This window comes from Neolamprologus multifasciatus, chromosome 20, assembly GCF_963576455.1.
Source record: "Neolamprologus multifasciatus chromosome 20, fNeoMul1.2, whole genome shotgun sequence".
Lineage (NCBI taxonomy): Eukaryota > Metazoa > Chordata > Actinopteri > Cichliformes > Cichlidae > Neolamprologus > Neolamprologus multifasciatus.
Genome location: NC_140458.1, coordinates 30,070,152 through 30,096,163, shown reverse-complemented (window position 1 = coordinate 30,096,163; position 26,012 = coordinate 30,070,152). Strand labels below are relative to the sequence as shown.

Sequence of the window (26,012 nt, the reverse complement as noted above, 5' to 3'; positions counted from 1 at the left end):
ACTTTCTTTGGTTTTTCAAACAATTAGGCCTAATTGTGGTCACATATTAAAAAAAATCAAGGGGAAATGGATTATCTCTCTATTGTGGTGCTACTTTAACATGCATAGAAAGAATCAAATGGGCAACTTCAGTCATCGCTTCTTATGTGCAGAATTTATTTGTGCTCAGACAAGTGAAGCTGAGCCAATCCAAAGAGACTTTTATCATTCCTTCCTTCCAGAGGTATGGAAATGCAATTCAGAGTGCAGATTGATTGAAAACTCAGTTGCTTGTTGTTGAACATTGCATTCATATGGACTGATTATTTAGCTCGTGAATTGAATTTTGTTTTGCCGCAGACTATCAATACTCTTTGCAGCCGCTCGCGCCCCGCAGGGCCGAACACCACAAAATAAATTTCAAACCTGTGGGAAATGCTTTGATAGCGGCTTGCTTCTGTCATGCAAAAATAAAACAAGAAGCAAGTTTATCTTTGTTGGTTTTGCTGTTTTTAGATGAGTGTGAGCCAGATGCTGTGTGTGTGTCTTTTGAAGATTATTTAATACTGCTGAACTTGTGCTCTGAAAGCTCTTCACCTCAAACCTCTTTCGACTTCAGACATTTTTGTAAAGCGCCAACACGACAATCCTACATTCACACCCACTTAACGCTGTGATTGGCCAGCTGTGCGGAGGTGAGAAAGGAGCGAAGGACTACACTCTAGCTCTAGCTCTTTTTTCCCCTGGTGGTTATGTAACTGCAGTACTGAGCAAAGAGTCTTGAGCCACCCCTCACTTTATGTTTTGATTTAAAAAAAACAAAACAGGCTTTGTTGTAATTTTTTGACGTGCTCTTGAGCAACAACTCTCCAGGCTTTCAGAGTTGTTTTTGGACATTGGCTGCTTTTTCACTCATTTCCAGTCTTTGTCCCTGACCGTTTTCAGACACATTTGGGGGTTTTTTTTGTTGTTTTTTTATTAAGCCACTTAACACTGAGCTACCATACCCCACTAACTCTATTATTTCAGCAGGTCCCACACACTGTATACAGAGGACACAGTGATGCAGTCCCATGTTGTCCACTATTAATGTTCCTACAAACTTTGATAATACAAAGTAGAGAAGGAACTCTGCACATAGCTGTTTCACGTCATATTTTATCCTGACTGTTTGAACTATTCCTTGTGCCTTAAAACAAGGTCCTATTTAACTGAGTAGTCTTAAATAGTCCGACTTACATGATAATGAGCTGCTTGTTTATTAAAGAGGGACTACATTAGGAAACCAATATGTCAGAACATAAACTGACCCATGATGAGCTTTTGAGATTCAAAACAACATATTAATGGACCCGATTAGGAGTGACCTGATGTCTGAATAACTGAAGCAGCTCCCGTTAGTTTTCCTTTCAAATCAAGTCAAGTGGCTTTATTGTCATTGGCTACATGTAACATATAACAGACAATCAACACAGGACTGCATAAAGTGCAAGTGTGCAAAAATTTCAAAAATCTCCCCCCAAAAAACCCCCAAACAGTGCAACACCAGGCAGAACAGAACGATACAGACACAAGGCAGTGCAGACGCAACAGTGCAATAGCAAAGTGCAACAATGACAGCTGGTTGTGCAAAAGACTGATTGTCTTTCACTACTAATGTAGTATCTACAGGCTTTGAAGAAGTGATGCTCAAATGTTTTTGGTGACCTCATGACCTTTATATGGTGCACAAAAAGGGGCGGTTCACTTACACATTCTTGCTTTGCAGCCCACGAGGTTCCCTGCTGTGTCAACTGTCATTCATATTTTCACCTGTATATATTCTTGCTCCCAGTGGATAAACCTTTGTGAGCAAGTGTGCCTTTCTTTCTATTCAGTCCATTTTATTCTCCAAATCCTTGTAGTAGTGTAGCTACAACAGCGTTTTTTTCCCCCCACTGCGATCACTAAAGTTCCTTTCGGTCAAATATAAATATGGGAACTAGACAGACCTGCATTGTGTTTGATGTATTTGTGATCGTTTTCGCGCCTGTGTCCCTCTAAACCAAATGTAATACAGTTTTAAAGGCCAGTCTCTGTTCAAAAACAAAATTACAGGAGGGCTGAAAAATCCCAACTCTTCATTATCTCTCCCTTGTAACAGCTGCTCACCTTTTTACCATCAATCACTTTTCCCTGCTCACCTCCCACCTGCATTAGCAAAGGTCAGTGCAATCTCATCTCGTTAACCTCTCATTTCTAGAGGCCATCTTTTGTTTTCTTCCTCCCTAAATCGGCTCCTCCACCTTTCGCCCTCCTCTTCCATCGTTTCAGACCTCATCTGCGGTCTAGTCCGGTGGGATCGGGTTTAGTTCTGACTCATTACCTGAAGCAGGTGATAGCCCCCTCCCCCCCGCATCCCCTTGACTGACGGTGATTACTGGTGGCATTGCTGGCAGAGATCTCAGACACCGAGAGAGTTTATGGAAAGGCTGGCATTATTGGGGTGGAGGTAGATGTGTGGGAGATGTGTCGTCGTAAGTTGGCTTATATTGGCAGAGACACACTGATCACAGCAAATTGCTTGAGTTCTCCGGGTGGATGGTGAGGAAGATGACAGCTTGGATGAAATGAGGGTGGATGAAGACCGGCTGCATTCACAATATGCGGCAGATATGTGAAGCTTCGTATTTTGTTTTTGCTTTTATGTGAAAAGAAATGAGAGGCAGCAGCGATTCCATTTTAATTGTGTGAAATTGAATTTGGTATGATCATCACTGTGAATGGCTGAATTATTAAATGATTTCTGACAGTAATTTATATAACAAAATAAGTGTCCAGGGCTCGGCTGAAGTTTTAATTTAATTCATTTAAATTAAATCGTATTATTATTGGATTTTACTTTTCTGTCTGCCAATTGAAATTCAGGTGTGTTCACTTAGGTTCAGTCTGTAGAGACAAAGAAGCCAAGAGGTTTGTTTCTAATGCATTTTGACTTAAAGGGAGAGGTGCTCTCTACTTGAGGCCTGTGCTAGGAAGCTGGATTTGGGATTATCCAGGTAGCTTCAAGGTTAACCCTGGGTTTGCAGTATTACAGAGTCCGTTCACTTCTTACTTACTTGTTATTGTAGCCATGGTAACCTATCCTGCAGACCCGATCCAGGTTGTCGATCAGCAGGTATGAGAGCACTGCTTACCAACCAATCAGTTATCTGGGAAATAGAATCACCATTTGTGGAAAAGTCCTTGGACTTTTGTGCGTGCAGGGTCTAACGTTTTTCATCTAGACTCTTGCTATTTCCCCAATGAGCATTAGACTGATTCTTAGACACAACTTTATTCCCTGATTACCTTTTTTAAAACAATGATTTTATTGTTCTATAGCCTATAATATATGATCCCAAAACAGGGCATCTGTTCATACATGTGGACCTTAGAGTCTAAACCTACATTATAATTATGTTTTTATATTGAATCTTTAGGCTGTTCTCAGACCCTTAGACAAAATTGAGGCTACAGCTGAAAGAATAACAACTAAATCTATCTCACATGCATCTAATTCATCAGATTCTCACAGATTTCAATGTTAGAGTGTTGATACTTTTGACTATTGTACTGATTTTCTATTACACACATTCACACTGCTGATTTCTCTACAGCAGGAGCATTTCTTTCAGTTACCCTCACAGTTTTATCATTCTTTGTGAGATCAGCGGCTCGACTGCCAGTGGAGACGTCCATCTGTGTGACTGGCCGGATTCTGCCAGCATCATCCTCTTAATGTGAACGTGCTCATAGCTGGATTAATCAATCACGAGTTAAGTTATGAAGCTGATAACCACCTTTGTGTGACAATTTCCCCTGATTGCTAATGTTAGGGTAAGTGAATAAGTTGCTAATATAATCTGACCAGATGTGCCTGATTTAAGGGTTAAAAAACAAAATAATGGCCTCACAATAGTATTCATCAACAGGCGACAGGATCTGAGCATGCTCACTTAAGACTGGTCTCAGAAAACTATGAAGAATAAGTAATAAAAATATAACAGCAAAAGACAACGCTGGTGCTGCAGGTAAGGAACGAAATCGGTGCTGCATATGTAAATACACCGAGGTGTGGTTCAGCTTTAGCGCAATCTCACTGTTGTGTTAGAAGCTGTTGTTTCTAACACAACAGCTAAACTTTACAATACATTTAGCCATTCAGGAAATCACTTTTTGACCAGTTCAAAGTGAAATTAATTGTCTTCATGTAATATTCTTCCTGATCCAGGCCCACAAATACACCGAGCAGTTTCTATTCTGCAAACTGTAATTCTAACTTTTTAAAATCAACAGGGCAGCAGAGTAGGAGGATGTACGAAAACGTTGAATTTCTGAATAACTAACCCCAACGCAGAGCTCCTTTCTGCTGTGTTTGATCAAAAGAATCTGTGAAAATGTGTTATTTACAGCTGTTTTTAAACTGGAGCTACAAGATAACGTGCTCCAAACCAGGTTATGCGTTTCCCGCTGGTTGCTATGGTTACCTAACCAGGTAAAATGGGAGCGACTTTTTGAGTTCAAGCTCAAAAAGTGTAAAGAGTGTCATAGCTACCGCGGTGTAACCCAGGTCTTTGAAGCCTTGATTGTTTTTTGCTGTCGCCATCTTGGTCTCTTAATTATTTATATAGTACTAACCACAGCGTGTCAGTGAGACCATTAACACAAGAGGAAAGTGTTTACAGAGGTCAAGTCAGAAAGCTGTTTCCTCACAGACTTCTATTGGACCCGTGGCATTTAAGAAGAACTCTGGTTTAAGGCACTCTCACACCAGGTTAACCCATTAATCTCACTTCAGATTATACAGATGTTAGAATTAACCTTCAAAAACTGGAGGCACAGGGCTTTGATGTGTGGAGGTGTGGAGTTGGAGATAATTTGTTTTTTTACATAGTGTCTATATTGTGTTATTAGAAATATGTCTGTTGTTGCTATTGAGTTTATATTAGTAACAAAACTGGATAAATACTAGCTGATAACTTATGGAGAAGGGGTGGGATTAAATAAATGTGCACTTCCTCCCACTTTTTTGGGGAACCTCTCTATTTTGTTTATATGATCAATAAATGTTCCATTTATTTTGATCATATATAGGTTTAACACATACGTCATCTACATGATCCGTGCAGTCTCGAGTCACCTTTTGTGCTTCCTGCATCCTGTCTTTAGATTGACTGACACAAGTTATATTTTGTCACATTAGGAGCAAATATCTCAATTGTGAATCTTCTCTCTGGATACAAATCGCTGTTGTTTTGTAGCCGCGCACCGCTGCTGCAGGTGATGGAGGAAGATGGTGATGAAATACAATCCACTTAGGAGTAATCCAATAATTTTAAGCAGTTTTGTATGCGGTGAGATTTGTCAACTGAATGGCAGTTCCTTGACAATTAAAACATTTAACTGAGCCTTGGTTTAATTCGGGGAGGCACAGAAGTCACTAATATGCTCTCTAATCCTTCCATACATGGTCTGTGTATGACATCAGCAGTCAATAAATGAACTAGGTGCCATTAGATGGTGTTTTTTGTGTATTTTATAAACAGTAGAGCCAAGAGTTGGTTATGAATGAGCCAAAAAGTTATTACTATTTTTGATGAACCAGTCAAGCACATAAAACATATGCACTTGAACCTGCAATGCCTCATCACATTGACGAACGCAATCTTTTCAATCGCAGTGTGAATTGAGCCTTTGTCGGGCGTTTTTCTGAAACCACGACGTTCTCTGATCTTCCCCGTGCCTTTTAACAGTCGCTCTGTCTCTTCTTCCTATCCGCCTCGAAGGTGAGCAGCCACTCGGAACCTTCGTCCCAGTCCTTGAGCCTCCAGCAGCCCGCCCAACCTCCGCCGCCGCCGCCTCCTCCTCCCCCGCAGCCCCAGTACGGTTTACCCGTCCCCGAGTCACGGGACAAGCAGCTCTGCTTCTCAGACTTCGAGGACCTCAGCTCTTCGTTCCGCAGCCTTTACAAGTGCGTCTTCGAGCAGTCCTTCTCGCAGCAAGGTGGGTGGTTTTGTGTGCGGATTAGTGTGCCTGCTGATGCGTACCTGTTCGACACCTATAATAACACGTGTGTTCACGGGGAAATAAAGTAAACTTCTGTGTGAAGCTTTGTGCACATAATTAACTGACAAGAATAAGCCCCCCCCCCTCCCCCGCCGCCGCCACCACCTTTATAAATTCAAACAGTTTAACACTGGTTTCATAGCCGGCATTCCAGTATTAACCTCCACCACACACTCCTACTCTGTTGTGTTTTAATAAACAAACAATCTGTTGTTCCGCATATCTGCGTTTTACGGCTCGCTCAGTCAAATGAGTAAAGGCAATTAAGAGTAAGAATTCAACAGAAGGGGGGGAAAAAACTCTCAAACACATCTGTAGTCGAGCAGAGCAAAGGGTTCTGCAGCTTTGATAGCAGCTAATTAGATTGGTTCTAAAGTTTGCGAAGCATCTCGCTAATTGCTTCCTGACGCTTTCAGGTCACTAGGCCTCCTCCCTCTTGGACACCCCACCATCGCACCAACCTCCTCTCACCTTCTCTCTTCTCCCTCTCGCGCTTTCTCTCTCTCACTTTTTACTCCTGATACACATCAACAAATCTTCCGTAACCAAGGAGATTGATACGCTCTGTTGACCCCCGCAACTGCCGCCTGGATTCACCCTCTGACAAGGTCCCCTTCAATTTGTGGTCAGGGTTGTACACAGAGTACAGATAAGACAATGAGAATATAGATGGTGGGGAAGAAAACGGCACTGCGCTGAGATCTAAAAGGAAAATGAGGAAGAAAATGGATTTAGCGGATGCTTGAAAGGGACCTTTAAGTGTGAGGCTTAGCAGGAAACGGTGTCAGTAGTCATTGTATTTGAGAATTTGAGTCATCCAGACAGAGGAGCTCATCGTATCTACAGCGAGTCCAGGACCACACACCGCATTGCTACGGGCTCAGGCAGTGCCACCATCCTGAATTACAGGTCACAGTGAACCAAATATGAACCTTTTCTAAAGAGCGAACGAATGAATCAACAGCTGGGTCAACTTGTGAAGTCTCATTTTACAATCTGGCTTTCAAAATTATGCTGCCCTTTCCCTTTTTGCCATCTTAAAATCTTAAAGAGAACCCTGTTATTATTCCCTTTAAATGCACCCGTACGGTAAATTAGGAAAGAGGAACACAGCCGTGGTAAAATCATAGATAAAAATGGAGCTTTGATTTGCAGTGCTGTAAATACAGTTAAGGCAATGAAAGCATTGAATATACACGCAGCAGAGGGGAATAAAGAGACTGAATGAAAAATACTCTGCACTCAGTGGTGCACTCATCGATTCGCTTTTTATCGGCCACAAAAAGTTCTGAAGAGATCTTGGAGTGATAGCAAATAAAGGAAAAGGTAAACACGACTCGAACAAATGTACCAAAGGAAGGTAACCTTCGAACAGTCCGCCTTACTTTATAGTTGGACGTTGTACGTCCTTGGAAGAGCCTTTTACATTTAAGTAGTCACAAAACCGGGAAGCGGGCAGCCGAGGTCCAGAAACGCTGCGGCATCATTTGAAAATTTAATGAGGCAGCAACCGACATAAAGCTTCTTCAGTGTCGATGATGAAAAGGAATTCGTAGGTAGAGGTGAGGGAGAGTGTGTGTGTGTTTGTGTGTGTGAGGGATAAGTCAGAGATTCTTATGACAAATCAGACAGGAGAGACACCGGGTGATGTAGCCAGGCTGGCTCGCCAAAACCTACACCCCCAATCAGAGATGATGGGTATCACCAATAGCGATGATCCTTGTTAACCCAGGCTTTCTGTTTCACGCTCTGTGTGTGCCCTCATAAAAGGGCTTGTTTGAAGCCTACTTAAATCAGAAGCATTATCAGATGAATGGCTGATAGAGATCTATAAAGAATATATCAAAATATAATGGCAGAAGCCCGCACTGGAGCTGCAAATAAGGCAAGAGAGCAGCTGGCAGAAAATCGTTAATCTTGTGAATTCATAAGTGAATCTATTTATTTTACCACCCAGTGCTGACATTTATGTCTAAAGTTACAGCTGCAAGCTACAGGGGTGCCAGTGCATTCACCTCTGATGCCGTCCCACAGCCTGATGGCAAAGATGTGGAAGTCTGCTGCCAGATCAAAGTGAAATCAAATTTATTGATACATTATTCTTGCTGATAAATAGCCTCCACATAAACTCATCCGTTTTCTGATCCGAGCTGCGATTCCTACAGTGTAAAATGGACTTGGATTCAACAAACCCGTATAATTCCTTTGGTGGTATTGCGATGTATAAAACATATTCCTGCTACTGAGAATCCATAGCAGTGGTTGTGCTTGTGTGATTGAATAGGAGGCTAGCTGTGGGTGACATACCAAGGCTTGTGGGTGGTTTAAACAATTGACTGACAATAATTTAGAAATGGCAAGCTGAAAGTAATCCACATCCACTTTAAAATGAGTTGAAGAGAGCAAATCTGAACGTGTTGTTGAAGGAGAATCTTTGGCTTTATTTGATTGAGCTGTTATAGTGGAAAAAAAGGTGTCTTCTCCATCATTTTTGCCCCGTTTTTTAAAGTTTCATGTGTCTTTGTGTTTTTTTCCCAAGCAGGTTTGATGAGTATGCCCGGTGACTCGGGTCAACAGGCCCGCACCGCCTGCTCCTACCAGCACTCTCCTGGTGGGGGAAGCGGCAGCGGCCACCACCACCAACACAACCATGGCCAGACATCGCACCTCCCTCACCACTCTCACGTCTCCCCTCACTCCACCCACGGTCAGCACCAACAGCACTCTGGTCACTCCCAGCAGCACTCGTCTCTCTCCCACCAGCAGAGTCACGCTGTGCAGGCCTGCCCCACAACAGGTGAGAACAGGTTTACAGACAAAGGGCATTACAGCATGTGTAGAATCTTTGGTGTCACCTACTGGTGCACAACATCAGGAAAAACATAGGCAGACTTTCGCAACTTTCTAACAGGGATTGAATAATACTTTGCCAATCAGAGTAATAATAATAACATCCATACATCAGATTGTACTGAACATACCAGGTCTTTAAATTTGAATGTGAAAGCTTTCTTTTAACGATAGCATGAATGTTCACTAACAAAACAACACGAGAGTCCCTTTGATTTTTAGTTAATTACTCTGGGAGAGAGGTTACAAAGGCACAGATACTCATTGAGGTGAAAGGCAATTCATGTACTTTAAAAAACCCTTATCCTTAATTACTATAATTTGTTTCAAAACCACAGAATTCAGTTAATTCTGAACAAATTTGCTCAGAAACCACAGACAAAAGATGCTTTATATCCCAGTTTCCATCAACATCTGGGGACGTTTGTGCAGACACTGCACAGGAGCAGGAACTGCTTATATGATGTGCTTAATATACACAATATAGACCTGACCACTGGTGTTTTACCTTGACAGCCCCCTCATTTAGGATATGGATAACCATAATTCTTTTTAAGATCTATTTCTGGCATTTTAGCCTTTATTGAAAGGGCAGGAAAGCAGGGGGAATGACCTGAAGCACATGGTCTCGGGTGCATTCAGACTCAGCTTCTGCAGCGGCCTTTCGGCATGAGGTCCTGCTCAACCAAGTGAGCTATGCTGGCATTGAGTATAAGCGAAATTCTTCTGGCCTGGCGAACAAGTGGTTATGTTACACCAAAAGCAAACCTTCCTCACTATTACTGTTCACATTATGTTTTCCAAGAAACAGAAAACCAGTAATCTCAGCGTCCTCGCAGCAAGAAAGTTCCCCCCTGCTGCCCTCGTGCCCTCGGCTTTCACCTACATCCAGAGATATGCTTGTCAGGTTAGCTGGTGATTTTAAAGTGGCTGTAGGTACGATTGTATGTCTCTGTGTGCAGGGTGTACTCTGTGTCTTAACAGCTGGGGATTAGCTCCAGCGCCCCTTCAACCCAAAATTAGATAAACAGTTAAGAAAGAAATGGATGGCTTGATGCTTTTAGACATGGGGAAACAGGCAGTTAAAGAAATAACAAAGTTGTTTGCTTATCATTTGAAAATGGGTTTAAAATTTAAAACATGTGCAACAGTAAAAGAAAAATAAAATCAAAATATGTTTCTTTTTATCTGGCGTGACTGTGATTAGCAGTGGGGGAGACCACCTTCAGGGTTGAAATGACAAAATTATGAAAATATTGTCCGGTGTTCTTTTCATTCCGATGCCGCTGTAGAAGAGAAGACCTCCTATTACCGAGACTTTCACTTTGAAAGCCCCAATGCTATTTCTCCAGTTTCTCTTCTTTTCTAATTCTCCTGAAAAGACCATACAAAGCTCAAAGTATAGCTTCACATATATAGATGCACCAAAACACTGATTCAACATTGCAATTTCCAAGGCCACATTGGTGTAACTGCAGTTCACCTAACACATCAGAATGGTACGTCTGTGTACGCGGGCATTGGATTTGTATTGTATTCTTTCCTCTTTAAGGTCCCAGAGTGTTTGATTTTTATGAGGCTGAGCTGATACAAACAGGCTTCTCCAAATCTTCACGAGGCTTTTCCTACTCATATTCCCAGTCTTTGTGTGTGTTTTTTCTCTTCGTGTGTCTGCAAGAGAGCTCTCAGGCCAGTAGAAAAGCCTATTTAGACATTATTTATCTAGGTTAGTATTCCCCACAACCAAGCTGAGGATGAATGAAAGCAACCTCTCTGTCTTTGATCCACGGCCTGAGAATGTATTGTTGTTTGGGTTGTGGTGGTGAAGGCGCTGAAAAGAATCTTCTTTCTTTTGCCTCACAAGCAAAGCTATGACTGGATTTTTTTTCTTTCTTTTTGTGTGTAAACTCATGCCACCTTGTGGCGGTTTGCAGAACAGACAGATCTTTTTAAAGTGAATTAGTTTTACCAGTTTGGGATCATCTAACAGTGTTGTGTTCTTCAGTATCACTGCAGATAACCAATGCTGTTTTATATCTGGGATTTTTTTCGGGGAGAAATCTTTTGAAACACGCAATTTAAAGACACCGTATTTGGTTTATTTTGAAAAAAAATGCATATTTTCTCTATTAGATGTTTTAATTCTGAATTTGATTCCTTTTTTATTTTACAATGTGATGCTCCAGGGTAAGAATAGTGTTTTAGAACAAGAGCAAATAAACACTGCCACCTTGCAAAGTCAGTTCAGAAAAGCTAAAAAAGACATGCATGTTAAATGACGTTAATATGGGACATTATTTCGATTCTTACCCTCGTTGCTTAGTGGGAAAATCCTTTGTTTTTTCCAGGTTGTCTTTTGCAACATTTGGAAAAATGTTTCTTTAAAGAGATGTTTGTCTGTGTGTGTGTGTGTGTGTGTGTGTGTGTGTGTGTGTGTGTGTGTGTGTGTGTGTGTGTCAGTCATGTCATCAGACTGGTACCCCAACCTGGACTGGCTGAAGGAGAGCTGCCGCATCGCTACCAGCTACAACTGGGCTGACGTAGACCTCTCCCCATTCCAAGGTACCGAAACACACAACTGCCATCAGTGTGGACAAATGAAATGAACACTGATAAAGCTGTCTACCGCGGCCCGCCTAAACACGGGGAAAATTGATAAAATGCGTATCATGTCGATCAGCTGCTTTGATTAAACCATTGTGATTCCTCTCTGTGCTTTCATATGCGCTCGCCCTTGAGGCTCAGTATTATAATATCCAGTGTGGTAATAGTACTGCCCTAATAAAAGTCATTATCCTGCATCTGAGAGGTTCCCACTCTTATTCTCTCTCACACACGTACACACACACACACACACACACAGACACACACAAGCTGTCTCGCTCCCTCCCAATTGTATGATGTGAATAATCCAATTAGGCCCCGGCTCAGTAACAGCCTCTTATCACGGTCAGCGCACAAAGCCGGCAACATCCACACACGATTGATGACGACGGCTGGTCCTGTAGCTCACAGGCCGCTGCTGTCTCTCTCTCTCGCTCTACTTCTGCAACGCTTGACCTCTCTCACACCGCCGTAATGCCATCCTCTACTCTCTCTGGCTCATCTCCAAACAGCAGGGACGGAGCCTCTTGTCTCTGTCGGCGCCACATACGAGCCATACAAATGTGTTTTTGGGCAAAATATTCGTCTCCACGTTTGATAAATGGAAGCTTGAGCTCGTCTTATTTTGGAAGCAGTAAATACCAGAGGAGGTGATTTCAGTTCAGCGTCTTCTACGTTGTTTTAAATGTGAACAGGCATCCCGTCAGAACAAAAGACAGTTTGTAGTTTCAAGGTTTGGAAACTTATGGTGACAGTAAACCATAGTGAGATTCTTGTGCTGGATGTGTCCTCACGGTGATGGGTGATAAATAATTTATTTCTTATTCAACTCGTGATTTGCTGACGCTGGTAAGAAAAAGTTCTGCAGAAGTTGTCTGGGAAAAGTCATGAAGGAGGGCATGTTTTTTTGCTGTAATGTTTAGCATGTAGAGTGACACATTTTAAGGAGAAATATCACAAAAATGATATGTTAACTACAAATTTAGATGCTGCAAATGATATATTTAGAAGGGAAAAATACAGGGTGGGCCACTTATATGGATACACCGTAATAACATGGGAATGGTTGGTGATATTAAAGTCCTGTTTGCGGCACATTAGTATATGTGAGGGGGCAAACTCCTCAAGATAGGTGGTGACCATGGTGGCCATTTAGAAGTCGGCCATCTTGGATACAACTTTTGTTTTTTCAATAGGAAGAGGGCCATGTGACACATCAAACTTATTGGTAATGTCACAAGAAAAACAATGGTGTGCTTGGTTTCAACGTAACTTTATTCTTTCATGAGTTATTTATAAGTTTCTGACCAGTTATAAAATGTGTTCAATGTGCTGCCCATTGTGTTGGATTGTCAATGCAACCCTTTTCTCCCACTCTTCACACACTGATAGCAACACCGCAGGAGAAATGCCAGCACAGGCATCCAGTATCCGTAGTTTCAGGTGCTGCACATCTTGTATCTTCACACCATAGACAATTGCCTTCAGATGACCCAAAGATAAAAGTCTAAAGGGGTCAGATCGGGAGACCTTGGGGGCCATTCAACTGGCCCACGACGACCAATCCACTTTCCAGGAAACTGTTCATTTAGGAATGCTTGGACCTGGCACCCATAATGTGGTGGTGCACCATCTTGCTGGAAAAACTCAGGGAACGTGCCAGCTTCAGTGCATAAAGAGAGAAACACATCATCATGTAGCAATTTCAAATATCCAGTGGCCTTGAGGTTTCCATTGATGAAGAATGGACCCACTATCGTTGTACCCCATATACCACACAAACTATCACTTTTGTTGTTCCAACCGTCTTGGAGGGATCCATCCAATGTGGGTTAGTGTCAGACCAATTGCGGTGGTTTTGTTTGTTAACTTCACCATTCACATAAAAGTTTGCCTCATCACTGAACAAAATCTTCTGCGTGCACTGAGGGTCCTGTTCCAATTTTTGCTTTGCCCATTCTGCAAATTCTGTGCGCCGATCTGGGTCATCCTCGTTGAGATGCTGCAGTAGCTGGAGTTTGTAAGGGTGCCATTTGTGAGTAACTAATATCCGCCGAAGGGATGTTCGACTAATGCCACTCTCCAGTGACATGCGGCGAGTGCTACGCTGTGGGCTCTTGCTGAATGAAGCTAGGACAGCCACTGATGTTTCTTCATTAGTGACAGTTTTCTTGCATCCACATTTTGGCAAATCCAACACTGAACCCGTTTCACGAAACTTAGCAAGCAGTTTGCTAACTGTAGCATGGGGGATGGGTGGTCTCGTTGGGTGTCTTGCATTGAAATCTGCTGCAATGACCCGGTTACTGCGTTCACCAGATATCAACACAATTTCGATCCGCTCCTCACGTGTTAACCTCTTCAACATGTCAATGGCTGTGAACAAAGAGAAACTTGTAAATAACTCATGAAAGAATAAAGTTACGTTGAAACCAAGCACACCATTGTTTTTCTTGTGACATTACCAATATGTGTCACATGGCCCTCTTCCTATTGAAAAAACAAAAGTTGTATCCAAGATGGCCGACTTCTAAATGGCCACCATGGTCACCACCCATCTTGAGGAGTTTGCCCCCTCACATATACTAATGTGCCACAAACAGGACTTTAATATCACCAACCATTCCCATGTTATTACGGTGTATCCATATAAATGGCCCACCCTGTACATTTTGCTCAATATAATTAGCGAGTCTAAAGAAAACTTGTAACTTATTTTGTGGTCAAGAATTTACATTTTATTTTTTTTTAAAAAAAACTGTTACGATCCTGCAAATACCAAATTTCCTATTTTTGGAATTAAAAATGTCACAATCTACAGTGATGAAACTCGATTGCTTTAAATGATGAAGCTACAAGGATGTCTGAGATACTGATGCAAGAATTATTAAAGAATTGACATTTTGTAGGCAGTTAAGTCAGCTGATGAAACTATTAAAAATACATTTGTATTTTTTCCCAGCAGTGACTGAGTGGTGTCTACACCTTTAAATCATAGACCCATTAATATCCTCCCATAAGCATCCACATGTATTTATTTATCAATGTTTTAGTCCACATAAATATTAAATAATGTATTTGGTGAATAAATCAAAGGCTTCTGACACAGTTGTAAAAATGTACTTCTAAAGCTTTTAAGGCTTAAGGGGAACAGTATCATAGCTGGTATACACTGATCGGGTCTAACTTTAGGACCTTCACTACCCACATGCATCAGTGAGCTTTGGCCACCAATCACCCTGTCGCTGGACCCCTTTGATAGATACTGACCACTGCAGACCAGGAACACTCCACAAGAGCTGCAGTGTTGGAGAAGATCTGACGCATGTCAAACTCACTCAAATTCTTACATGTGCCCATTTTTCCTTCTAACACATCAACTTTGAGGACAAAATGTTCACTTGCTCCCCGATATCTCCCACCCACTAACAGTGGGTTAGTGATGATGAAGAAAGCATGAGTATAACCTCCCCTGTCAGTGGTGTATATGGTAAATGGCCTGTATTTGTATAGCGCTTTACTCAGTCCCTATGGACCCCAAAACACTTTACACTACATTCAGTCATCCACCCATTCACATACACACACACTGGTGATGGCAAGCTACATTGTAGCCACAGCTGCGCTGGGGCGCACTTACAGAGGGTTAGGGACACTGGTACCACCAGGCTCTCTGACCACCACCAGTATGCAACAGGTGACTTTTTTTTTTATTCATGCAAAATTTGAAAACGCATGCTGTGATTTTTTTTTTTTTTTTTTTTTTTTCCCTGCAGGCGCGACTACAATTGAGCCTGTCTGTTCATTCTATAAACATATTCCTAATTTATTAGATAAAACACTGAGGGAATTACACTACATCACAAAAAAATACAATTTACTCAATTTGATAAGCACTGATGCATGCCTGATGTTTAAAATTATTCATTAGTCAATCACCACCCACTTAGAGGATGTCGGGTATTTCTTGGCAGTGCTGCTAAGAAGAAAGCATCTATTAGAGAACAGCAACGTTTGGTCTGCTTTTTCAGTAAAGTAGTGAAGGAAGTGAAATTTTTGTACCCACAGAAATGAGAGACTCATTTTTACCGTGTTTTTAAAAACAAAATCACAGAAACCAGTGCTGGCCTTGCATCCTTTATATTTAGCATATTGGTTTAATTTAATAATAGGTTTTCTCTTATATCGCTTCTTTTTCTGTTTTTTGTTTGTTTGTTTTTTTTCCTGTCTGGCAGAACAAGCTGAACAAATGCAAATTAACAGCTCAGTAACTCGTGCATTAATTTACCTGTAAAAAAACAAATCAAAACAATAAAATAAAGTACATGAAACAATGTCACATCTTGAAGCAGTAAAAGCTGTGGTGCGTGGCAGTCACAGCACTTTGCTTCTTCTCTCTGTCAGGTCTGAAGGAGAGCATGCGACAGGCGGAGCTCAGCAACTGGTCTCTTGATGCTGCCCAGATGGCTGACCTGTGTTCCTCCATTAACCAATTCTTCATGGCGACGGGGGTCATCCCCCCTCAGGGCGCCACCCACCCACAACCTCAGGTCCAACATCCAGCGCCGCCGTCCGCTCCTCAACACCCGGCTCAGCCGCACGGGGCCATGCATCCAAAGCCCAGCCATCACAATCAGCATGGGCAACACAACCCACATAATCAACACATCAGCACAGGTCAGTCTGCCGGGCCAAGGATCCTGTACTATAAGGATAGCAGTATATTAGATCATTGCATCTGGGACCAGAGGCTGAGATTTCTGCTAGTAACCAGCTTAGACCTGGAAAGTCAGCTGCTTTATATGTGCACAGGGCTTTACACACATGCACACATGGCAGCATCGTACTCTGGACTGCTGTTCTTTAATATTAATAGTGAGTATTTAATTATTAACGCCGCAGTATCCTGTTAAAAAACAAACAAACATTAAAATAAAATGCTGTTATTTATTTTTATCTGATGACTCCACTCATGTGTCAGAAGAAAAAAAAAGCGTGAAAAAAGTATGTTAACTTAAAATAACATATGGAACCCCAAAAAACTCTCCATTAGCAAAATAATGGTTCCTGCTGTTAGTCGACGGGATGGAGGCAGGAGCTCAGCTGACTGCCAGTCTCTCCGCTCGCTGTGTCATCGTTGGCTCGTTGTCTATTTACAGTGAAATTATGGAGTCTGTCGGTTTAATGGCAACTGAAGTAAAGATATGAAGATGGGGGAATATTTCACCAGAGGGAAATCCACTGAGTGGCAGCAGAATCTATTGGATTTCTCTGGCTTAGCATAAAACGACAATAAAATTGTGTGCGCCCATGATAACAGCTTGTGTTCTGCAAAGACGAGTGGTGTGAAAGCCGGGATACTAATCTGACAGTTAGTCATTGCCCTTTTGTCTATTCTCCCACAGGGAACATGTACATGGACTCGAGACAAAACCTTTCTTCTCTGATGGGCCCACCAGGATATCCTCACATGCCTCCCATGAGCAACACTGCTCCCACCATGACAGGTGACTCTCCCATCGCTCTCTTAACAGGTCAGGAGGAGCCTGGAGAAATACATGGTGTATATACAGGCTTACACAGAGGCAGTTTGTGTGTGTGTGTTTGTGTGTGTGTGTGAGCAAGAGAGAGATAGAGATTTTTGGCAATAGCACACTTTAAACTGGATAACACACTTCTGATTGATTAAATAGGGAAGCTTGAACTAAAGTTAAATGTTGTATTTCTCTTCATAAAGTTAGGAGATAGAATTAAAAATCAGCCAATCACAGATCAGCAACTCAACACAACCTGCTGAAGTTTAAACTGAGCACCAGAAATGGAGGAGAACGGTGATTTAGGTGACTTTGGATGTGGCGTGGTTGTCGATGAGGATCTCCTGATCTTTTGGGATGTTCCCATGAAACCATCTTGAGAGTTTACAGAGGATGGTCTGAAAAAGAAAAAAGTATCCAGTGAGCTCTGTCTATCCCTTGGTCATACCAGAGGTCAGAGGAGAATGGTCCGACTGCTTCAAGCTGACAGGAAGGCAACAGTAACTTAAATAACCACTTGGTACAACTAAGTTTTGTATCTCTGGGGGCACAGCAAGAGATGACCACAGCAGTTCCCACTCCTATACGTCCTGCAATGAGGTTTTTTTTTGGAACAGTTGGATGGTCAAAATCGATCCATCCTGCCTTGTATCAGTGGTAGGGGCTGGTGGTGATGGAGTGCATTAGTGTTCAGGATATTTTATTGGCATACTTTGTGAATCTTAGCAACAAGTGAGCATCATTTTATCACCATAGTCTTCCTAACTGATTTCTTGAATGTGACCATGAGCTCACTGTACTTAAACAGATGTGCAGCTGCAGGATTTGAAGCAATTGTATGATGCTGTCTTGTCACTTTGGACCAGAATCTATGAGGAATGTTTCCAGCACCTTGTTGAGTCTATGCCATAAAGAATTAAGCCAGCTCCGAAGGCAGAAGGTGGTCTAACCGAGTATTAATAGATATACCTAATGAAGTGAACCAGTAGAAAAACTGGTATAAATTTTCTTTAATTCCCCAGAAAATGATCCGTTTGTAGCTCAGAATATTGTTGTGAAGGCACTTAATGCAGCACAATGTTGCCACATACTGAAGTATCTCGTCATAAAGTTGCATTAACACCTCTCTGATACATTAATTTTATAATTTTCTTAAGATACACTGAGCGTTTTTATAGTATCCAATATGCATTTTAGTTTCAAAGTAACCATTAAAATCATTGCAGTGACTCACTAATATGAGTCACCATGTCATGATCACCTGTTATTTAGGGCACTTTATGTAGATGACAACTTATACGTGGTGTAATGTGCTGACAGTATATTTCTCTGTTTTCTTTTTCTGGTTTTTCCAATATTTTAGCTGTGTTTTAGACACTTTTAGTTTCAGCTGTTCTTTGTCCTGCTCACATATTTTAAAAAGAAATAATTCAGATGTAATTATCATCTTCTTATACATCCAGGTCATCACAGCCAGCTGAGCCAGCAACAACACACGCTGCCTCCGGGACACTTTCAGGTGAGGCGCATGCTCGCTGCCGACGACATCCAGGATGATTTTGACTGGGACTCCATCGTCTAGACCGAGCCGTCAGTCAAAGGGAGCGACGAAGGAAAAGACTTGAAATTAATAAGGAGATGCAGGCAAAGTGTGATGATAGTGACATAAGGTACGAAACTGACTGACCCGCTCCTTTCGCCTGTGTGACAAAACAGAAGACAATCTAACAGAAAACAAGATGGGAAGTGATTTTTCCAAACACGCTGGCCTTTTTTTTCTGATAAAAGTGGTCTATTAAATCTAAAGACAATCATGGAAAAATGGAGATGGGACAGACTGAGACTGTGTCGAACGAAGCCAAGACGTAAACACGTTTCGTCCAAAGCGACAACGCTCCGAATCTCTCCAAATTGTCTCTCGTTGTGTCCCCGTTGTGCCAACAGGGTTGCAAGTCGCCAAAGTGTTGTCAGTTCTTCTTTGAATTGCTTTCTTTCTCTTAAATGTGCATCCCGCTGCAGCTCGTGTCCCGTGATCTACAACGTTTCCCAGCCTGTGACTGGAATGAACAAAAAAGATGTCCTCTCCCCAAACTGTCTTAAAAAAACCATCAAATTTGTCTTATTTTTTGCACACACTGAGCAAATCCAGACATTTCATCCTTTCTTCACTGTAGCATTGCTCGATGTTACTTTACATATGTGGTGAGAAGGATAATAGTTTGGGGACAAAATTAAGGACGTTTCAACCTAAATCATGAGTCGGGGCACCACCTGCTGGTTAAAACAGGTATTTTTTGCTTCTATCCATCTATCACAAATTGTTCCTCCTCTATCTTTTTTCTGTCATACAGGACACTAGCTGTAAACTTCTTCTGCCTATTTTATCGCAAAATTGTCATCAGTATGCGCTTTCAACAGCAGGTTAGTGTGTCATGTTCTCAGGGTGTTATGTCCACATATGTCTTCGCACCTCTGCCCTTTACATCTCCTAAATGTGAGGTTAACTGTGTGTTGTGTAGTGCTGTCAGTGTTCAAATCCTGTTGGCTAAATGTTAGCGTCGCCCAGGACTCTGGTCAAATGGATAAAAGTCTTCATTTGTCAGTTGTAATAAGCTGAGTAACAGAATGAGCCTTTTAGTAGAGCCAATAAACGTCACTGAACAAAAAGAAAATCAGACCGTCGCGTGACTCAGCATTAACTTATATAGTTTTCAGAGATAAAACTGAAGGGTTGGCAAAAGCGCACATCATTTATGACCCTGCGGGTCAGCTCAGTCTTGATTTCTAACATGCCTCATTTGGGAAAAGGCGAGCAGTTTTTTGCACAGCAACAAGTTTGATAGCATCTAGTCGAAAATAAATGATAACCGGGAACATTTTAACGCTTTGTCTAAGTAAAGATCAAACAAGATGCTCAACGTCATTTGTTTTGTTTTGCTTTTGTTGTTAATGTTAATTTTGTGTATGTACAGGTGTGTGTATAGTCCTCTCCAGTTTCCTTTAGCTTTATATGGCTGAAAAAAAAAAAAGAAAAGAAAGAAAACATACATGGGAAACAAGTGAATTTCATTGTATTCACACTGTAAGGTCTCCTATTTTCCACGGTGAAATATTAGACCTTAAAGTGCTTTTTTTTTTCTTTTTTTTCCTCTTTTGGAAGATCTCAGTGATTGTTCAGGTGGTCTAAACAAGGTAACGTTTAAAAAAAAACAAAAAACAAGATAAATACTCTTTATTATTGCCATAAAATGCTGTATTACCGTGACCAGCATATATATATATATATATATATATATATATATATATATATATATATATATATATATATATATATATATATATATATATATATATATATATATATATATATATATATATCTTGTATGTCTGCGTGTAATTGTCCTTGTAAATAACAGTATGTCACTTCTCTGTTTGCCCTGGAAAAATGCAGACTGAAAAAAAAAAGGAAATGGCAAATGGAGATGGGTATTTTGTTATTTCTCTTCCAGGAGAAACGTTATGTACATAGCTTGAGTATAATGTAAATAGGTGATTTAAAGAAGGAAAAAAAAAACGTTGGCATTTTTGTGTGTCATAAGTAACCTGTGTATGTACGGCGGTTCAGCGGTTCAAATCTGTTTCAGTGTTTATTAAAATGTCATTGACCATTTTTACTGCAATAACCTTGCATCTGCTACCGTTATTTTATCAGCTGTTTGCATGTTTGAAATCTTGAAATAATGCTATGTGCATGTTGCTGTGCTGTGCAGGAAGATGTGACAGTTGAGATTGGCTTCTGAGTTTTTAGTTTGAGCCTATTTGTGCTGATTTGGCCCTCGCGGCTTGTTGTCCAACAGGTGTCAGCCTAGCGCCAGGCGACCGTTTGTTTGCCCTCCTCTGCATGTAAACTAGGCAGACCACCCATGCTTGCCTGCGACACACCGTCACACAGTGTCCTAACTGTATTTAGGGCCTCTTTTCATTGGAAAGCGGTCCAGAAAGCGCTCTTTCCTCCCGGTGTCTATCAGCCACCCATGTACGCTGCCACTTTCTTTATAAATAGAGCCAAACTGATGTTTTAGAAGATCAGCACAAATGAATTCCAGGTGTTTGCTCATATTTATTTAAATCCTGTTAAATATTTGACAGGTAGTATCTAGTCAATCCAAAGATTTGGCTCCTAACTCCTGTGATTAAGGATTATTTGAAACAACCCAAACCTCTGTTTACATCTCTTCCATTCATTCATGTGGAAAGTTTGTTGCTTTAGCTTTCTAATTGTAAAAGACAGCCGGTTGCAGTTTAGTGTGCCTGTCTTGTCTAGATAAATAAGTCAAGTGTGTATTTATCTGTATCACCTAGTGCATGTGTGAGTGTGTGCATGCTGCTAATATTGCAGGGTTTGCAAACAGGAGTACTGCTGGCTGTGGACCAAGAGGAGGTTTACATGGGGCTGGGCCATGAGGGCTCAAACCACCTTACTGCCCCTATCCAGACGCCCTCCTCCCAATCCAACCTGCCCCTTGCTCCTCAGCTCGCCCAGCCCACCGCCACCACAACCAGTACCAGCACCCCTCCTCCACTCTCAGCCACTCACATGCACCCTCTTTTCTCTCTCCTTCCTGCCGTGTGCCATTCCTCCCTCTCTCTCTCTCTCTCTCTCTACTCTGCACTCACCCAAAGTGGCCAGATCTCTCCTCTCTTTCTCTTGTCCTGTCTGCATCCCTCCACCACTCTTTCTTTCTCTTCCTCCACGGCGACCAGCCCGAGTCTGTTCACATTCACCTCCACAAGTTGAAAGGATCTCAGCCCACCGCTTTCCCAAACTTCCTCCGGCCAAAGACTTTATTTTCATTCTTGACCTTTTTTGGGTCCCTCAACATTTTACTACCGTAGACGCCGGTTGGTGTGTGTCTGTTGTGTGTTACGTCTCCGGTGTTGTGCCCCTGGGGACGTCTCTGTGGGTTTTGACTGGCGAGAAGAGCGGAGAAGAGTTCTTTTTGACACAATGAAAGTTCAGCTGCTGCTCCTGTCGGCCCTTGTTGGCCTTTTGTGCGCCTTCACAAGTGCAAGTAAGTGAACTCTCAGCTATCACCATCCTACTGTTAGCACACTGTGTCCTCTCTCTCTCCCTCTGCCTCCATGTGCCCTCACCACACTTCTCTTTGTCTGCTTTAATCCCTGCCGATTGAACAATAACACTTTGCAGGCTGGATTCAAATGGGGGGGAAATGATCCAAGTTTCATTTGTATTCATTAATAAGTTAATGCGATTGTTTGTTTACACGCAAATACACAAGTGTTAAACACGTACTCACGTTTTAAATCTTTTTTTGTGTAATATCTAAGAATATTTCTTCAAGCATCTGTGGTTAATCCACCAAACTTGGCCAAAGATCAGTGATTGGAAAAGCGAAGGTGTTAATTTAACAAAGAGGGATCAGCTCATATGAATGCTCCGTGTTCATTTTAACAAATTACCTCATCCTGCTTTGCTGTATTTTTCCCTCGCTGTCACTGTTGTCTCTCTTTCTTTTTCTTTTTTTTTTGCAAGCATGGGGGGAAAAAATATATGATGTAATAGCAAGAAGCTGTGGTGCCTCGTGTCTGTAGTTTTCTTGGCACAACCAAAAGAGAAGAAAGCAATATCCTTTGGAAGCATCCCAAAAACTGTGGTCATGTGCAGGGGGGGGGGCTGTAAACTGTAACATACACCGTACATATTTATCCGAAAGCCTATCCTGTGCTTCCTCTCGTTTTACTCCTGATTCTCCTATTTCTCTCTCGCTGCACTTGATTTTGCTTTCTCCTTTTTCCCTCTGTTTTTGTTTCTCCCCCCTTCATCTGTGCTTTGTCTCCAGTCGTTCTCACAGCGTGTATCGTTTAACTTTCTGTCTTTCTTTGCCTTGCTTTCTTCTTTTGCCTTGACCAGCCAGTAGTTGTGGCTGAAGCCCGAGGAAAGTGCAGGGCAGGGCAGGGCCGTTTTGTGTCTATGGGTGTATTAATAGTGGGAGGCTCTATATTTAAGAGGGTCATATGGATGAGAGAGGAGCAAGAGACGTGATGAACTTTGAGAGCTGCCCCACCCTCTTTTACCCGTGTGTTGTTAGCATGTGCAGCACACCAGCCCTTGGCATTTACCCATCTTTGGTGGGGCTGCAAACTTTACCACTTAAAATAACCCCTTCCTTCTCCACCCCCAACCTCCACCATCTCTTAACAGCCCTTCAGCTTTCTCAAGCTCTCTCGCTTCCAGGTTCATGAGTGTAACCCTCAGATTTGGGGGAACACAGGATGCACAAAGAACGATGGGTCTATTGTTACACGACAAGCTTTTCCTGGTCTGTGAGTCTGTCCCGTTTTATGGCGGGGTTTGCTTCTTCTTCTTTTTTTTTAACTGAGGAAGAAACTGCTGAAGTTTTCAGAAAGTCTTCCCTGTTCTTGTTAAGAAAACAAAGGAAATCAGTCATTCCCCACTCATACCTCACAAATGGAGCCTTTCTAACTCCCATCTCCATCCTGTACGATCATCCACCACCGCCCTCTCGCTGCTACTCCCCCCGCCCCTCCCCTCGTCGCCTTCTTATGAGTTTTGTCTGCAGTTGCTTGGCCAGTAACATCCCATTCACATCTGGCCGCCGAAGGAAGAGGTTAATGCCCTTTGTCCGAGCCCGCTTGAAGAAATGACCCAAATGTTGCGCTACTGTTCCAAGTATGAGACACACGCGCGTAAAGAAAGACCACGAGGTCCGAGGACTTTCTCACACCAACTGAATCTAATTAGGAGAAGAAAAAATGTAAAAATAAATAAAATTTAAAAAATTTCCCTAAGGAGAAAGATTCATCTCTTTAAGGAAAGGGGAGGTGGAGACTGTTTTATCCCAGACCAAGCCCTTATCCTGACGAAACCGAGACAGTAGCAGCTCCAAAAAGATTAGAAAAAACACCAAGATTTATGTGCATATCCTCAACAAGTAAAAAGGCACAAATGCCAGCCTTGCACTTCTTCTGTGAGACATGGAGAACATGAAAAAGGAAATAAACGCCTGGATGTTCAGCATGATAATGCACCGTAACTTGTTTATTTGTGTTCCCTTCGTTTAACATCACGCCTGTTCCGGTTCATTGTGCTGTGGCAATGTAGTGAGAAACTGTAATGGCCGAGATTAAAGGCCAACTTGATGTAGTGCCAATTTCTGCCCCTGGTGATAGAGTCCAGATGGGACCTGCTGCATGTCTTTTTTATCTGAGTTAGAGTGGGAGGAGAAAAACACGAGTGGTTATAAAATGAATGTGGACACACATTCAACGCACATTGTGTTGCATCTGCGATAAGGCCGGCTGAGAATATTCCACTCTTGCTTCAAAAAGTCCCCAGCGTGCACTGCATGGCACGGCCCCGTGTTTTTAGAGATGACTCCCACTAGTTTAGCAGGGGAGTGTACGTCATGTGACATCTCATGTTGGTGTGGTGAGATGGGGAGGGGGTCTGTATCACTCACATTTTACTCCCTAAACATCACGAAAAACATTCCTGAGATTTGAAGATGAACACACTCCCTCACATCTCGTGCACTGAGCTTTTCTGTCCCACACAGGACTGTGAATTAGCAACTTACGTGCACGCACACACACACACACACGTGCATACAGGGGGCTTCAGTGACAGCATTGTGATAATAATGGATGGAAGCCTGTACTCCCACCTTTGCTGTCTCTGGCTGTATATTATTGTGTCCCTCCATCGCTCTTTTGTTTTTTCGCTTTAATTTATATCAGAAAGGAGTGAACTTCCCCCCCTCATTTCTTTCTTACCTCATTTTGCCCAGTTCCTTTACAGCTTTTCACTCAGCCCTTTTCTTCACCTCGCCCTCCCTGTCCTGTTTTTTATTTTTTGCGTCACTTACAGTTTTTTAGGGGAAATTGTGGGAACAAAATACCATGGTGGACCAAAAAATTTATTAATGTATTAATGTAAGCTTATGTTTTACTAAGTAATAATTGTTTTTTGTTTTTTTTTACACAAGTTCACATACATGCACACAAACACAGGCGAAATGTTAACCCTCACTGGGTGAATGAAGGTTTTCGGGGTGCTGGATGTTGTTTCAAGCATGCTTGACATGAAAACCGATGCAATGATGAAGGTTTGAAAAGAAAAGAAAACTGCTTCCAAAAAAGTTTAGTTATGTAATGAAAACTAACTGGAGTTATTTTTTTTACCTTAAAATTTAAATTATATATAGATTGAAGAAATATCCTTAGTTTTACTCTTTGTCAGTTTGGTCAAATTTGTTATTACATCTTGCCTGATGAGGGGCTGATGGAGGTGTTTTTCGAGGGTTTGGATGTTTACAAGACTGTGAGTCAACTGCTTTCGAAAAGTTCTGTTTTAAAGTAATACCTATAATGATTTGCAGAAACTCTGCCACTGGAATATGCCCTCCACACAACAATAAAAACCGACTAAAACTGACCCTGAAAGTAATAAAAACAAAACTAAAAGTAAACGTGTTCAGAATGATAAACACTGAACTGAAATAACCAGAGCAGCTCTGGAAACTAACTGAAACGTAACTAAATTAAAAAGGAAAAAAAGTCAAAATTAAATCAAAAACTGAAACTCGCGAGAAAAAGCAAAGCATCCAACTTTGCAGTCATCGTTTAACTGACTGAGAGTCAGACTAAAACTAGTTGTAGAAACTGTTCTAAGTCTGTCCATTTGTCCCCTGAGGATGAACACAAGCTCACCTATGTGTTGCACACGAAATACATCTTGCTGTAAGCGGACACACCATGTTCACAGTGAAATCAAGCACTCTAGTCGGGACACGGGGTGCTCCCTGGCGTCTCACTTTTGAAACATGCCATTCCCTCAGAGCTCCCCCTCCACCCTTGCTACTTTCCCTCCCGCCCCTCCCTTTCTCTCCCCCCTTCTCTTTCTCTCCAATGATTCAG

General features: G+C 41.9%; 1 protein-coding gene across 4 annotated transcripts in view; it reads left to right on the top strand.

The window, feature by feature from the left end:
* Nucleotides 1-26,012, top strand: part of LOC146495226 (forkhead box protein J3-like) — an 85,883-nt gene that overhangs the window by 47,485 nt on the left and 12,386 nt on the right. For 3 of the 4 annotated variants that reach the window (XM_085145277.1, XM_085145275.1, XM_085145276.1), the window contains 6 exons: nt 5,787-6,003; nt 8,609-8,863; nt 11,377-11,478; nt 15,925-16,197; nt 16,926-17,054; nt 18,518-22,126. In XM_085145277.1, coding sequence (XP_085001403.1) covers nt 5,787-6,003; nt 8,609-8,863; nt 11,377-11,478; nt 15,925-16,197; nt 16,926-17,054; nt 18,518-18,636 — 1,095 coding nt within the window. In that variant the 3' untranslated portion in view covers nt 18,637-22,126. The remainder of the gene's footprint in view (nt 1-5,786; nt 6,004-8,608; nt 8,864-11,376; nt 11,479-15,924; nt 16,198-16,925; nt 17,055-18,517; nt 22,127-26,012) is intronic. The other variant, XM_085145278.1, reaches the window with a different exon arrangement.